The sequence below is a fragment of the Schistocerca serialis genome, chromosome 2, assembly GCF_023864345.2.
Source record: "Schistocerca serialis cubense isolate TAMUIC-IGC-003099 chromosome 2, iqSchSeri2.2, whole genome shotgun sequence".
Classification (NCBI taxonomy): domain Eukaryota; kingdom Metazoa; phylum Arthropoda; class Insecta; order Orthoptera; family Acrididae; genus Schistocerca; species Schistocerca serialis.
Window position 1 is genome coordinate 473,166,972 of NC_064639.1, and position 15,911 is coordinate 473,182,882.

The 15,911-nt window shown below is 37.6% G+C and overlaps 1 protein-coding gene across 2 annotated transcripts in view; it reads right to left on the reverse strand.

Annotated features, from left to right (window-relative positions):
* LOC126457383 (serine/threonine-protein kinase Pak) overlaps window positions 1-15,911 on the reverse strand; it is a 139,472-nt gene that overhangs the window by 55,931 nt on the left and 67,630 nt on the right. For both annotated transcript variants that reach the window (XM_050093644.1, XM_050093643.1), the window contains exon 3: window positions 10,578-10,737. In XM_050093644.1, the coding sequence (XP_049949601.1) occupies window positions 10,578-10,737 (160 nt within the window). The remainder of the gene's footprint in view (window positions 1-10,577; window positions 10,738-15,911) is intronic.

The window sequence follows — 15,911 nt, forward strand, 5'->3', positions numbered from 1 at the left end:
AATTGAAGACAACCACACTTTTCATGTAGACAGTGATTTATATGTGATTTTTATGTTTTCAACAACAGCTAAAATACTAGAAATATTAATAACTATCAAATAATATAATAGAGGGAAACATTCCACGTGGGAAAAATATATATAAAAAACAAAGATGCTGTGACTTACCAAACAAGAAAGCACTGGTAGATAGACACAATAACACACACACACACACACACACACACACACACACACACATTTCAAGCTTTCGCAACCCAAGGTTGCTTCATCAGAAAAGAGGGTAGGAGAGAGAAAGACGAAAGGATGTGGGTTTTAAGGGAGAGGGTAAGGAGTCATTCCAATCCCCTTACCCTCTCCCTTAAAACCCACATCCTTTCGTCTTTCCCTCTCCTTCCCTCTTTCCTGATGAAGCAACCTTGGGTTGCGAAAGCTTGACATTTGTGTGTGTTTGTGTGTGTGTTTTTTATTGTGTCTGTCTACCACCACTTTCTCGTTTGGTAAGTCACAGCATCTTTGTTTTTTATATATAACTATCAAATAAGATATAACTGATAATACTTAATGCAAATGAGATTCCTTTATTACTAGAACAAAAGCCCAACAGAAAACAAGAATGCTGATACTGGTTCTTGAACAGATGAGGTAAAAGACTTCTTCCACAGAACATAGTGAGGAAAGGGAAGATTTACAATTGTCATCCCACACATATGCTTATATTTGACATTCACCGCTCTCCCCAAACTACGAGCAATCCACTTCCTGCAACATTGTTTTACATGACAAAGCAGTCAACATTTAGTGTGTGTGTGTGTGTGTGTGTGTGTGTGTGTGTGTGTGTGTGTGTGTGCGCGCGCACGCGCGCGCGTGGGCATGGGTGTGTGACTTGCTCCCATATGTTCCATCCCATGTTTCACAATTGTTTCTGTTTCCCACCAAGAGAGATAAACATGATTATGAAGCCTATATCATGGTACTGAGAATGAAAAAAGTGTCCCTTAATATCCTCCCGCACAAGATATCTCAAGTCAAATACATATATAGAGAAAGAGATGAAACAAGTCTCATATCCGGTATGTTACTCTCAAACCTAAAAAGCAGGTACAGATAAATCAGTTGTCATACTAAACACAACAGAATATTAAAAAAAGACTCTTCTCAGTCTGAAGAAACAAAATAAGGAGAAAATAAAAATATGAAAGACAAAAGATATGACATCATGAATAATAAGGAAGGTATAGTTGAAACAATCAAATAACTGAACAACAGAACACTGATTAATGAGAGTAAGGAAATTGTCATGAAAGATCAAGGATGCTTAACAGCAGTAGCCTACAAGGCTGTGGCTCTGTGACAGACTTGTGAAACATCATATCCACTATCTGTCTAGCTGTGATATGTGACATTACAGCAGACTTGGGGATTGAAAGAAAACCAAGATAAATCATTTGGTAATATTTTGAACTCAGTCATTCTATGAAGTATAATGATGCCAAGATTTTAACACAAGCATCAAAACACTGGGACAGCGTCATCAAAGAATCTGTTGAAATTAATATCGAGGAGTATCTTATTAACCGTAACATCCGTTTCCAGCTGAGCTCAGCTTGGAACCCAACACTTGATCTTCTGAAGATGCAATGGAGGCAACATCAAGACCCCAAGGGACACAAGTATGAAGATGGAATTAGTACATGTAACAAAGGACACATGTGAAATGGTACCTCAGACAACAGACACAATTCCTGAGGACATTCTTCCGGGTCTTGAGCGACAATTTGAAAACCACAGACCTGAAAATAGCACTGCAGCTTCTCCTGGCGGGCATGGACTTTGGACACAACGCCTGACATGGTAAGAGAATGTCCTAGATCATAGGAGGACTTAAATGATGACAATCACAAGATAAAACATTTAGCACGGCTTGGATGTCATTCAGAACTTAATACAGCAAGATTGACAATGGATAATAACCACAAAGTACACAAGCAGTGTGCAGAACAGCCACGGCTTGAAGAAAATGCTACAGTCACTGCTACTGGGTGGCCCACACTACAGACAGAGCGCCTGATGCAGCTCGGACAGAGGGAGCACCTAGCGCAACATACGCATATATACCAGACTCGTTCCACACTGGAATCAGCATCAGACAGCACCTGAAGAAGACTGCAAGTCTCGCAGTTGAAATATCATGCAGGAAAGATGCGAATGACTGGCAGTATTCCAATTATTCAACATGACAATGCCTTGCCGGGAAAGCATGAAGAATTACATTAGAAGACTCTATGGGGAGGAAATGTACGTGAATATCAGAAAGTTGGATACACTTCGACAAAGATAGGGGAGACTTCTCAGTCCCTTTCAGTTTCCTGCTGTGATGCCGAAAAGAGAACGTGGTTCTCGTGTTTGCTAGAATTAAACAATCATGGCAATTCCAGTGTGGCCAACAGAATTAATCATCAAGTGAGATTAGCATTGTTCAGGGTGAAAGTATATGACATGCGCCACCAACTTGATGTGAGACATGTGCCACCAACTTGATGTGATACCCAGAGTGTTGCTGTCTCTACATCTTTTTATGGTAAATTCCCTAACCAGACAAGACAGGGAGCGAGTTAATGGCACCTGCTGGTTCCTAGAGAGGGCACGAGGAAAACATCAGCAATTAGTCATGTTTTGAATATCTTAACGACAAGATGCAGCAGAACGAGGACACTTGCACAGAACGAGGACACTTGCACAGTTGTCAAACTGAGCACGAAATATCTCAATGTGACCACCTAGAAGGTATGAGTAAAGGTGTTTACTTTTCAGTTACCCCCAGAAAGCTTCCTGTTGTGGCCTTTGTCAGTGCAGTGGAGCAGGTGGTCCTGAAACTTCCTGCCAGTGAGGCTTAAGAAATTTGACAAGAGACATGTAGGGTGATCACTAAAACCAAGCTGCCCCAATCAAACACCTCCTGTGACAAGAGGTTGGCCCTCAAACGACTCCGGGAAGATGACATCATTCTGGTGTTACCGGCCAATAAGGGGAATGCTACCTTCATCCTACAGAAGGCAGATTATGACAGTAAGGTGCGGCAACTTCAGGGCGACCCGATATACAGACCAGTAGAAAGGGACCCCACAGATAAAAGGTGTGGATAGGAAGACCAGTGCTATTCTAAAGAAAACTGGCGTTCCAGAAAAGATCGTTAAGCAGCTAAGAGCTAAAGCACCAGTATCACCCAGACTTTGTGGCCTGCTTGCCTGCCTGCACAAGGAAGGGGGTTTCTCTACATCCAATAGTCAGCAACAATGGTGCAGCCACCTAACTCACTGCTCAACACCTTGGGAACATGCTCTCGCTATATGTGGGGAAGTGTGCCCATCACATTCACAACTCAGAGGATATCCTACAACTCTTCAGGCAGCTACAGATCATGGACTCTGACATTATGGTCAGTTTCGATGTGGCCTCCCTGCTCACCCCCATACCACTGAATATTCACTTGAGCTGATTGGAGGAAAGTTCAACAGTGCTCTCCTGGACTCATTCAGGCACATACTGGCCTAAATGTATTTCCTTTATGAGGGTCAACTCTATGATCAAACGCAAGGGGTGGCAATGGGTAGCCCTCTCTCACCAGTGGTGGCTAATCTCTTTATTGAAAGATGTGAAGAGGAGGCACTTATTACGTCAGTTCCTGATCAACTGCAACACTTTTTTTGGTATGTGGATGACACCTTTGTCATATGGCCCCATGGGAGAGAAAAGCTCTATGTTTTCTTGGACCATCTAAACTCATGCCATCTTACCATTAAATTCACCATGGAACTGGAGTAGGATTGACTACTCCCTTTCCTAGTTGTGCTAGTTAAGAGGAAGGCAGTTGGTACCTTCAATCACAATGTGTACAGCAAACCACTCACACCAACTTGTACCTGCTAGCCAGCAGTTGCCACCAGCTGTCACAGAAAAATGGTGTACTCAGAACTCTGGTCTACCGGGCACAAACTCTGTAAGATCCCAATAATTTGGCAACGGAGATAGAACATCTATAATCTGTGTTCTACAAAAATAGATATCCTTCTCAAAATGTTCAAAACGCACTGCACCCTGTTTCCCTGCCAGATATTTCTGAAGAGGTACAAGAGGAAATACGGAGGGTTGCATATTTGTCACATGTCGGGCTGATATCTGCCAAAATCAGCAGAATTTTCCTAAAACATAACATCAGAAACATGTTCCATCCACCCAGCACAGTTAAGGCTCTGCTATGGAGCATGAAGGATGATCTGTGTCTACAGAGACTGAGTGTTTAGCATGTTCTTTGTGAATGTGGTATGGCATGCATCGGCCAGATGACCACAACTGTTGATATCAGATGCAAAGAGCACCAAAGGGACACCAGACAGACAGGCAACCAATCCAGCAACTGCTAAGTATTGAGTTCTAAACAATCACTCTACAAAATCTAATGAGGCCAAGATTTTAACAAGAACGCTAAGATACTGGGACAGCATCATCAAAGAATCTACTAACATTAAGGTCGCGGAGAATCTTATTAACCGTGACATCAGTTTCCAACTGAGCTCAGCTTGGAACCTGGCTCTTCTGAAGATGCAACAGAGGCAACATCATGACCGCAAGGGACACACATATGAACATGGAGTTGGAGATAACAGGACAGTACATGTAACAAAGGACGCAGGTGAAATGGTACCTCAGACAACAGACACCATACCTGAGGACATTTTCCAGAGTCTCAAGCGGCAATTTTAACACCATCGGCCTGAAAACAACACTGCAGCCGCTTGTGGCAGGCAAAGACTTCAGGTGGAACACCTGAGATGGTATACCATGGTAACAGAATGTCCTAGATCACAGGAGGACTGAAGATAAAAAGTCTAGCACAGCTTGAACATCATTCAGAACTTAATACAGCAAGGTTGACAATGGATAATAACCACAAAGTATGCACAGAGTGTGCGGAACAGCCGCATCTAGAAGGAAATGCTACAGTCGCTGCTATTGGTCAGCACGTACCACAGACAGAGCACCTGATGCGGTTCGGAGTGCAGAGGGAGCGCCTACAACAACACAGGCATAAATACCAGACTCATTCCACACTGGAATCAGTATCAGACAGCACCTGAAGAAGACTGCGAGCCACAGAGTGGAAATATCATGCAGGAAAGATGTGAATAACCAGCAAAAACCTGATTATTGAACGTGACAACACCTTGCCAGGAAAGCATGAAGAATTACAAGTGGAAAGACATTAATGTTACAGTTTTGCAGACATTATAATCATAATTAAATGCTGCACAGCATGTAACAGATAGCAATATTGACTTCTCAATGACTGTTCAAAACATTCAAGCAGACAGACACTCCTTAGAAGATGACACTGCAATGTGAATGTGTTAATGAATTACAGAAACTGATACAACACAGACTGATATGAGTAAACAATGTTGATGTATGAGGTGTGATCATAAAGAAATAGGAAACTTTATTTATTGGTCATGAACTTTGTCACTTTCAAAGTAATCCCTGAAACTTAACTAAACTAAACTAAACTCTGCCCGGACACGCCATGAAGGCCCAATGGTACTTAACAGCCACTGTGTCATCCTCAGCCACAGGTGTCACTGGATGCTGATATTGAGGGGCATGTGGTCCGCACATCACTCTCGCAGACGTATGTCAGTTTACGAGACCAGAGTCACTACTACTCAATCAAGTAGCTCTTCAGTTCTCCTCACAACGGCTGAGTGCACCCCTCTTGCCAACAGCACTCAGCCCGACAACGCTTAACTTTGGTGATCTGATGGGAACCCGTGTTGCCCCACACAACAAGGCTGTTGGCTTTCAAAGTAATCTGTATCAGATATAATACACTTGTGCCAGCACTTTCTTTTATCTTGGAGGCACTTCTGGAACTCACTTTTCATTATGGTGTTTGGCTCCTTCAGCAATTTTGTTGTTATCTCATCAATGGTGGCAAAACAACATCCTTTCATGGTTCTCTTTGGTCTCAGGAATAAAAAGACATCACAGGGGGCCACATCTGGGAAATACGGTAGCTAAGGCAACACAAAAATTTTGTTTTTTGCCAAAAATTCACTGAACAAGCAGAGGTGTGAATGGGAGAATTATCGTGATGCAATTCCCACAAGTGGTTCTGCCACAATTCTGGTCCTTTTCTTTGGATTGCTTCACACGAACAGTGCACAACTTCCAGGTAGTATTCCTTATTGACCATATGACCATATGACCAAATGGTATGAACTCATTATGCGCTATCCCCCTGTAATCAAAGGAAACGTAAGCAACCTTGTCAAATTTTTTCAGTCTTTGCTCTTCAGGCAGTTTCCAGTGGGCGATTGGGCCTTGATTTAGACATCATACCCATATACCCATGTTTGTCACCTGTTATACTTCCTTTAGAAGTTTCATTGCTGACTGCATTCAACAACTGCTGAATGATGTCTTCGCAATGTTGTTTTTGGTTGAACTTCATCAATTTCAGACCAAACTTTGCTGTTACGCATTTCATTTCCAAAACATCCAAAAAAAATTTGCTTGGCATGAGCCAAAGGATATGCCACTACCTGCAACCTCTCTGATGGTGATTCAGTGATTTTACAGAACCTTTTTGTCTTCAGTAATTGATGTCCTGGGTGTCCATGGTGTTTTGTTGTCTTCAATGTCTTCTCGATCCACTTAGAAACATTCATACCACTCATAAACTCTTGTCTTTCTTACAATAGACTCACCAAAAGCCATAGTCAACAGTTTGGAGCAGTGCTATACTTTATTCCATTTTTCAACAAAATTTAATGTAACTTCTTTGTTCCATCTTTTCCGGAAGTAAAAATTCGCCAAGCTGGAAAATGTATATAACCTTTTCGACTGTCAACAATAAACAAAGTATTCAAAAGTGCTGGAAATGCAAACATACATCAGGAACATGTGTACCAACAAGATAAAAAAAATAAATAAATTTAAAAATTGGATGTATAAAGCTTGTGAAATTAAGGGATTCCAATTAATTTTTTATCATACCTCATCATCCTCTGTGGATTATAACAACACACAATATATCTGAATATTCACAGCTGAAGTCATGAAGACATTAAAGCTACCCGTATGAAAGAAGATGCAAATACATTCAGTGTGGTAAACACTGAATTTAATATGTGAAGAACTGTGTTGTTGGAGAAAAACACTTTTCCACTCCTCAGACCACACTACAGCCCAAAAGGTCAATATGTATTCCCTTAAGACATCCACAAGTTATAGTCCACCTTGCTGCTATTTCAACTTCTGATCTAGATATGTAAAGTTATCGAAGGTGAAATAATACAGTAAAAACAATAGTGAGTACAGAATAAGGACAGTGTTTTAAATGTACAATTACCCATAAACCGCTTGGATGGAGTTTAGAAAACCGTATTTCCCTCTTTTCACCTATAGGAGGAATTATGGCACATCAAATATCAATCAATACTAATTTACTCAATGCACAAATAATACGCAACTAACAGAAAATTACAAATATTCAAAAATATATAATTGTAAGAAATTTCTACTTACTGAGAAAAATGTGCAAATACAGTCAATTTCAACCCAAAGTATGTATTCTGACTACTGAAATTAATCCATTTAAATAAAAAAAAGAAAGTAGTAGAGAGAACTGCGGAAAGTAAGACAATGGGAAAAGTTGCTAAGAATCAGAAGTTGAGAAAGATCTACCTAACAAGTACGCAAGCAAATCAAGCAAACATACTCAACAATTGAAATCCAGAATCTTGATAAATTAATGACTCTTAAAGACACAATGTCTAATGAGGTTGTGAGAAAAGGGAAAGATAGTCGATACTAGATAGAGCAATGTCAAAGATGATAATGATGAAAATCAAAACCAGCAAGTAGAAAAGATAAAATGTGGCTAAGGAAATGAAAGCAAGGAGAGTAATAATAGGGGGAAAAAATCTGGTTGAAAAAATCTGGTTAAGTGCCAGTAGAACTCGTGCACCGAATGTTCTGTACAAATTGAATTATGTATATCGATTGTTCACCCATACTGGGAATCAATAATTTCACCAATTTTTGCCTGTTATTGATATCGATACTGGCAAGGTATCAAAATTGGACGTACATGGCCACATCTTTTGATTGCAGTGACATAGAAACTTAAATATTTTACACCGCGAAGGGTCCGTGGCCCTTAGTACGCAACACAAATTTCAGCTTGGTATGTCTACACCTGCCTGAGAAAAAACGGTCTTAAAAGGTGGACAGACGGACAGATAGCAGATGACATTTTTTTTCTTTTTAGACAGTTACAAATTAACAATTTCCAGAGATTTTCCTTTACTTTTACTGTCAAAGTATTGTTTGCCAAATTTCATGACTCTAGGTCACTGGCAAGTAACCTATAGATTTTGATGATTGAGTTTGCTAGTATAAAAATATGTTACACAAATGGCCATAACTTTTGACTGCACTAACTTAGAAGTTCTAACTTTTTACATCGCCAAGGCACCTTAGACCATAGTATGTGGCATAAATTTCAACATAATATGTCCACCTGCTCCTGAGAAAAAGACAGACAGGCAGGCAGGCAATGAAGTGATCCTATAGGGGTCCAGTTTAGGGATGGGAAAAACTTACAGGATAAAACCGATGCCGGTATTTTCCGGTATTTATTTGGTTTTGGGTGTAAAAGGTGCTTTTTTATAATTTTTTACTAATAAATGATTAAAAAACTGAAATATCAATTGGTCATGGCAGCAGTGCTAAAATTTTTCATTTTTAAACAAACCTTTTTTTAAAAAGGACGTAATTTTTATTTGTTAACATTTGCACTTGCTTGAAATATTGTTCTATCATAGAAAATGGGACAAGTGAACAGCAGCATTTTAATAGCAATGCCGATTTAAATGAGCAACTAAATGTGGCATAAGAACTGGTTCAGCATTGCTGAAACAATGATGTCTCTCCTGTCATGTGTTGCGGCTTACTGTATGCATGTATAAGCAATGTGCAAGATGTGTCCCCAACCACTCTATACAGTAGTCTCTCACTGTCATTGCCAGTCTTCAGTTGTATAGCAGAATGGCACCAACCCTAACTGGGAATATTTTTACAAAGTGATGTAGCAATGAAGTACAATGCTTAATTAGTTTTAATAGAATAAAGATTAGTCTGCTCTTTCCACTAATTAATTGCAGAGGAAGGAAATCAATTAATTAAAACTTGACAACAATTCACTCATAATATACAATAAAAATAGAAAATAGCTGATATGCTGTCTGTGTCTACATAATATGTCTTTATACGCTTGTAGCCCTCAAAAATGGATGAATGAACATGACAAACAAGCTTCTTTAACCACAGTTTTCACCCTTTTGCACTAACTATTCAAAACATCCAAATAGTGGTATGATCCCCAATTACATGATTTTTAAGCAGAGGTTCAAAAAATTAGAATCAATAGAAGAATAGTGGTGATCTTTTGTAGTATTCAACCATTTACCACTTTTCAAGGAAAGCAGTGAATGTGGACAGATCAACTTTTCTTTTATTTGCATATTTAATTTAATACTTTTATTCTGTATCTTGAAACTGAAAGTCAGAATGGTCAAACTTTGTTCAATTTCTTCGTTTATTACAGAAGTACTAGGAATCAAAAATCCAACAATTAGTTATTTCAGAAATTGGTTATTTTGAGTGGCTTTATTAGTCTGGTTAAATTGGCATTGGAAAAAACTGATATACCTGAAAACTGGTTGTTTCTGTGATAACTGTCATCCCTAGTTCAGTTTTTACTGAAAGAGGTGCAGAATGCCAAAAATAATAAGATACATAAGGGAGAAACAAAAACATATGAGACATTATACAAAAAAGAAAGAAGAAAATACAACAGAAGAAATCAGCAACAAAACTCATGGGAAACTTCTGAAGCTGGAGGAGAGCATTAAGATTACCACCATCTAGCTCTCTATATGATCAATGAACACACACAAGCTTACATATTGGTAGTACTTTATGGCCAAAAATAGTCAGCAATTTGAATAGTGAGCAATGTTGGTCACTTTATCCCCTCAGCCACCTTGGGACTACCAACATTTTCCACTTTCCACAGCTGTGTTACCTTTCAGGCTAGCCAATTCATTTAATTTTATTAACTATGAAATATTTTAATTCTCACTTTCTGCTCACCAGTCTATGCCTTTCCCTCTTATTTATACTGTGTTTTGTGTAGTGTTTCATGTAATGTTTGGAGTGCCTTGGTGTCATATGTTTCACAGTTAATGAGTTTTTTTCATCCTCCACTTTCATAATTTCCTGATGACAGATTAGCTTCAAAAGTTTGAAACTTGTAATCCTTTTTGTGTGACTGACAGCTATAACTGATGTTATCTCATAAGATAATTACTTATTTTTACTGTGTTGGTAACAACTAGTTATGAATAGCCTGAGTTTGGAAATCCAATCTTCTCCACCAGTGATCACAATGGTAAGTCTACTTATTCAGATACTCAAACAAAATGACACAGTCATCACTTTTACATGGTACTCACCAACCATTTTAGTTGTTGTCATGTACTTTGAACCCTTTGTTTCTTTGCTTGAGTTATCAAACCAGTTGAGGACATCTAACACAGCTTGTGGGTTGCTCTTCTGCTCCTGTTTGCTGATGTTTGAACTCATCAGTAACCTTGCCCATGCTTCTGGCATACCCTGTTAAGATTTTAAAACACAAATTAACAGAGAATATAATTCATTAAGCAAACAAAACAAGTTAAACAATTCTGACAAAAAACGTCAAGCTGATAAACTGAAATTACACTATACCCCTCTGCAAAAAAGGAGTAATTACATAGACAAATACAGTTTCACTCTGTGTCTCCAAAAACATTCTGAAAAATGCCACTAAGATCTGGAATATCACAACTTATCCAAAATATCTAAATGGAATGCATCAAATAGTGACAAGTGTTTCTGAAGCCTATACACTGAAAATTTTGTCATTACCAAATATCATTTATTTATTAATACAGCACAGAGTTCAGTTGACCTAGTTGTTTGAAACGGTGCAGTGACTATTATCAAATGTTTCACTCACATTACCTGACACTTACCAAAAATGATGTACATAATTACATTATTACCCAAATAATATTATCCAATACCACTAATTTACTCAGTCCAAAAACATACTCCATTAACTTTACCTGATATTTTAGGATAGTTGCAAATGCTACGTGCCGTTGTGGAACTACACTAAATTAATTCAAATCTTCCCAACAAAGTTTGTAACTAGTTATTGTTACAGTTTTATTTTACTCTTAGACAAAGAATGACAACAATCTGTGCCTCATTATCAAAACCAGAATACAAAGTACCAAACACATTACAAATTACAGTTTCCTGCTAATTACAAACAGAATAAGACCAAACAGGTACCTGAAGAGGTTTTTAAGTATTTCATGTAGCATTACCAGACAACAGAACACGAGGGCACAAATTGTACTAAAAGACAGGATTAAAGTGGTACAGGTAGACTAACAAAAACTTCCAAACCAATCCATGGTTCAATAGCACATTCATGGTTCACACGTAACAGGAGAACCATGTCAAAAATGTGATATACATATCTCAATATGCAGAGATTTTTTTCAGTAGCACTGGGCACTAATTTAAGAAACTGATTAAAAACTTTAATGCACCCATAGTGGCTCAAAAACTGAGTCAATGGAAGGTAAATGTAATGTTAAATAACATGTTATTGATTGTTTAGAATAGTGTTTTTATTAACTGTTAGTGTTCATGTCATGGTGCAGATTTATCATTAAGACTAAAACATCTTAATGATGTAACTCCTCTATTACTTCAAAACAACTGATATCTATGCATGTGGGAGAATGAAGTCAGTTAAAAATATTTTAAAGTTAACAGCATTGTATTACAACTGATGCACTAATTAGGATGCTGTGCTTCAACATATACAATGATAGACAATGAAAGCACTAAATTCTAAACAGACTCAATGGAACTTATCTTTACCTTTACATTTAACTGCCAACTTCTTTAAAATGAAAAATATATGGGTACAAAATTTAGCTGGCTTACAGTCATGATTTTCCCGTAATCATTAGAGGCTGAAGTTTACTGTACCCTTGTCATGTATAAATGAGCAAATGTGTCCATAATTTTATTGTAAAAATTATGATTTTTAACTACCATAGATATGGGTCGTTTCTATGGATGTGATATTCAGTGTTAGTTCAAATATTGGTTTTTATTTGTTTGAGGCACTCTTTGGGTGGCATGTGGCCTTTTCAGTTCACCAGCAGACGTCTGCATATCACAGCAGGTGCTGCAAGGAGCTACCAACAATACTGCAAAAACTGCCAAGGAGAGTCTCAGAATTCACCGGAGTACAGAAAAAATATGAAAACTCTGAGATCATGCTCTTCTCAAAGAGATTACAACAAAATCTAAATCTAGTTATTTGCACCTGTAATGTCAGCAATACGGCATGTGAAAGACATTTGCGATTTGTGTTTATTTTTTTTAGTGAAATCAACAGTTCCCTCATAAATCTAAGTTAATACAAATAATAATGATACAGTTGATACCTGCTGCTTCTGAGATACTTAAATTGAAATGCATATAAAGTTAATATCTGATAAAAATAAAGAAAGGATCTTTAAAGATAGAAAAAAGGTCCATAAAGCACAACCACTGAATTCTTCCCTTGGCTATAACATACAGTACCTGTCCTTAAACTTAATTATTTACACAGTATAACTGTACTGTTCAATTATTACCTTAAACTTAACATGCAGATCCAATTCTTCCATTGCAAAAATCACTTCAGTACCATTAACAGCCATTCCTACAGTAAACTTCCCTGTCTTTACTTGCACAGAGTTTAAATCTTCTCAGTAGGTTTATCTGCCCTTATCTCTTGTCAGTTCTTAGAAACCAAATACAACACTGCTACTCTTTTATCAACAGCAGAGACATCAGTGATATTATGACAGAGCCAACTGTGTAGTAAATGAGCAAAATAGCAGCATAAATTAACAGTCATCGAGTTGTAAAGATGACAATTCTGACTCCAGACAGTCTTTAAAAAGCTACTGCAAAAACATATTTTCAAAGGTAGCTGCCACTAAGACATATGCCTACGGTTCTACCCAAAACAAAAACTTGTAGTATTTCTGTTGAAATTCTAACTTTATTCAGTCCTCATAACATTTTGGCCATAAAGCTGGAATTCAAGATCTCACCCTACTCTCACAGGCCAGAGAAATGAATATTTTTTTTAAGTAAATGGGTAAACAATCTTTCTTAAAAACTGGATTAACAAGTTAGGTGTCCCTACTGAAAAGAATTACAAAAAACCATAACAGCAAATCCCCATTCACCCATCTCTCTCTCTCTCTCTCTCTCTCTCTCTCTCTCTCTCTCTCTCTCAAACTGGATTAACAAGTTAGGTGTCCCTACTGAAAAGAATTACAACACACACACACACACACACACACACACACACACACACAGAGAGAGAGAGAGAGAGAGAGAGAGAGGAAAAAGTATTTCTGAAAGTCATACAACCTAAATTTCACGTGAACAATGGTTTCTTTTATTTGAGCTGCAATAAACAGCATCTTAGTTTCCACTGCCTTAGAATGTTTCATTTTTTAAACAATCAATTTAATTAAATTTGGTGGCATTTTAAACAATACAATATGTATATGAGGGAATCAGTCACAAACTATAACTGAACACATGAACTGTCATTTTTTGCAAAGCAGCAAATGGAAATCCATAATAAGTAAGCACGGTTACACTTGAAAAGTTATTACTACTGTCACAAAATATTAGCATATACATTCTATGTCCTAGCTCAGCCTAGCCAGCAGTTGTTACAGTGTATTAACATCTGTTTCTTGTTTCACTTACAAAACAGTGTCCTTAACAAGGTAAGAGACGATACATTGAAAAAACAAAAAAAAACTTTTCTGCAAACTGAGAAATATTATATAATCAAGTATAGATAGAAGTGTTAGAATGTCTTTCTTGAAAGTATGTGTGTAGACTAAAGTCTTACAATGAAGTGAACCACACATACGTACAAGAAGAGAGCAAAAGCTTTGGAAATGTGGTGCTACGAAAGAATACCAAACATCAAAAAGATATATGTGATATCTAATGTAGAAGTAATGAATCTAACTGGGAAGAAAAGAGCTTTAAAGTACAACTTAAAACAAGGGAAAATTGGTTGGAAACATCCTGATATAGTGTGAAATAATTAATTTGGTAATGGAGGGAAGTGGACAGGATAAAAATAGTAGAGGGAGACCAATGCTCAACTATAGAAGGCAGGTGCAAGTGGATGTAGGTTGTAACAGTTATGCTCAGATGACAGTAATACACAGGATAAACTAAAGTGGAGAGCTCCATTAGATTAGTCTTCAGACTGAAGATAACAACAACAATACATCCAAAGTACCATTAATCATGTTCATTAATGAGAAAGATTTGGGCAAAGTGACAACACACAGGTCACACTTTTGACTGGTTTGTCAGAATTTTTTTCACTTAATTTAGTCAGAACTATTTAATACCTGCTTGTAGAGAATCTACCTTGTAGACACAGAAAACAAACACAAATGTAGTGAAGCATAGCAGGAGTGAGAAGAATCCGAATTTAAGCAGTAAGGGAAGTGGTGAAACAACTCTGCTATATACAGAGAAACCTAACAGAATATGAGCCAAGCAAGGGACATGCAGACAAGGTTGATACATGGGAAGAAATGTTTCTTCAACAACAGAAATCTATTAGTGACAATACCTAGTAATGAGGGAGGAATTTCTAAAACTGTACACTGAGAGTACAGCAATGTAAGCAAGTGAAACTTGCACAGCATAAAAACTGGAAAAGAAGTCAATACTTACCTTTTAACACATGATGCTAAAATATTTTTGCTTTTTATCAATTATTTGATAGATAACTAATTAATTGAGTACTTATTTACTTCCATTAGGGGGGCATGTGCTGAAAATTCCAGGTCAATTTGGTCTGAAGAACTGTTGACTGACAAAACACGTTAAATAACTTAACGAACACAGTGAATAATATCCTCTGATGATTTGATGTCAATGCCAAAGAATAAAAGAAGATGTCATGGTTTATTACACTTAGGGACATTCCGAATGAGTTAAGACAAAATTTCCACGTGATCCCATCAATGTTACTTTGTATCAAATGTTGATAAATGAAATACAATTTGTACAAACACAAAAAGGTCCAATAGTATTTGAATCCAAAGTGGGATACCACTGCACTCTGTATCATTCCCCATTATATATGCAGGCACAGTAAAAAATAACTACATGAAATGAACACAGGAAACCTACTGTAAGCAGAGCAACTGCAGAGGAAACTACATATGAGACCTTTACGCAACCTAAGCTAGAAGGATGTTGAAGTATCTGTGACTCTCACCACCAGCAAATTAAAGAAAGATATTGAAGCAATTCAGATGTGTGACGATATTGTTGGAACCCACTGATTCAGTCTGGACACACACAGAATTTGATTTGAGATCATTGAAATAACATTAAATTCCTCTTATAAAAAGACAGATAGATAAATTTTGGGAAACATTTTTCGAGAGGCTATAAAACTTTACATTGCGCAATAAGTCAGAATTTACTACATAAAACTAGACTTGCAGAAAAACTGTTCAGAACTCATACCAAATGGAATATAACACAAATTGCTGCATTTATTAGATGCTTGGGGATGTAGAACTACTGGGTCTAAACCCCCCCCCCCAATAATATCGCTGCCCTACCTCAGCAAGAAGAAGTGTATCTTTGCCAGATCAGTTCTCTCTAGT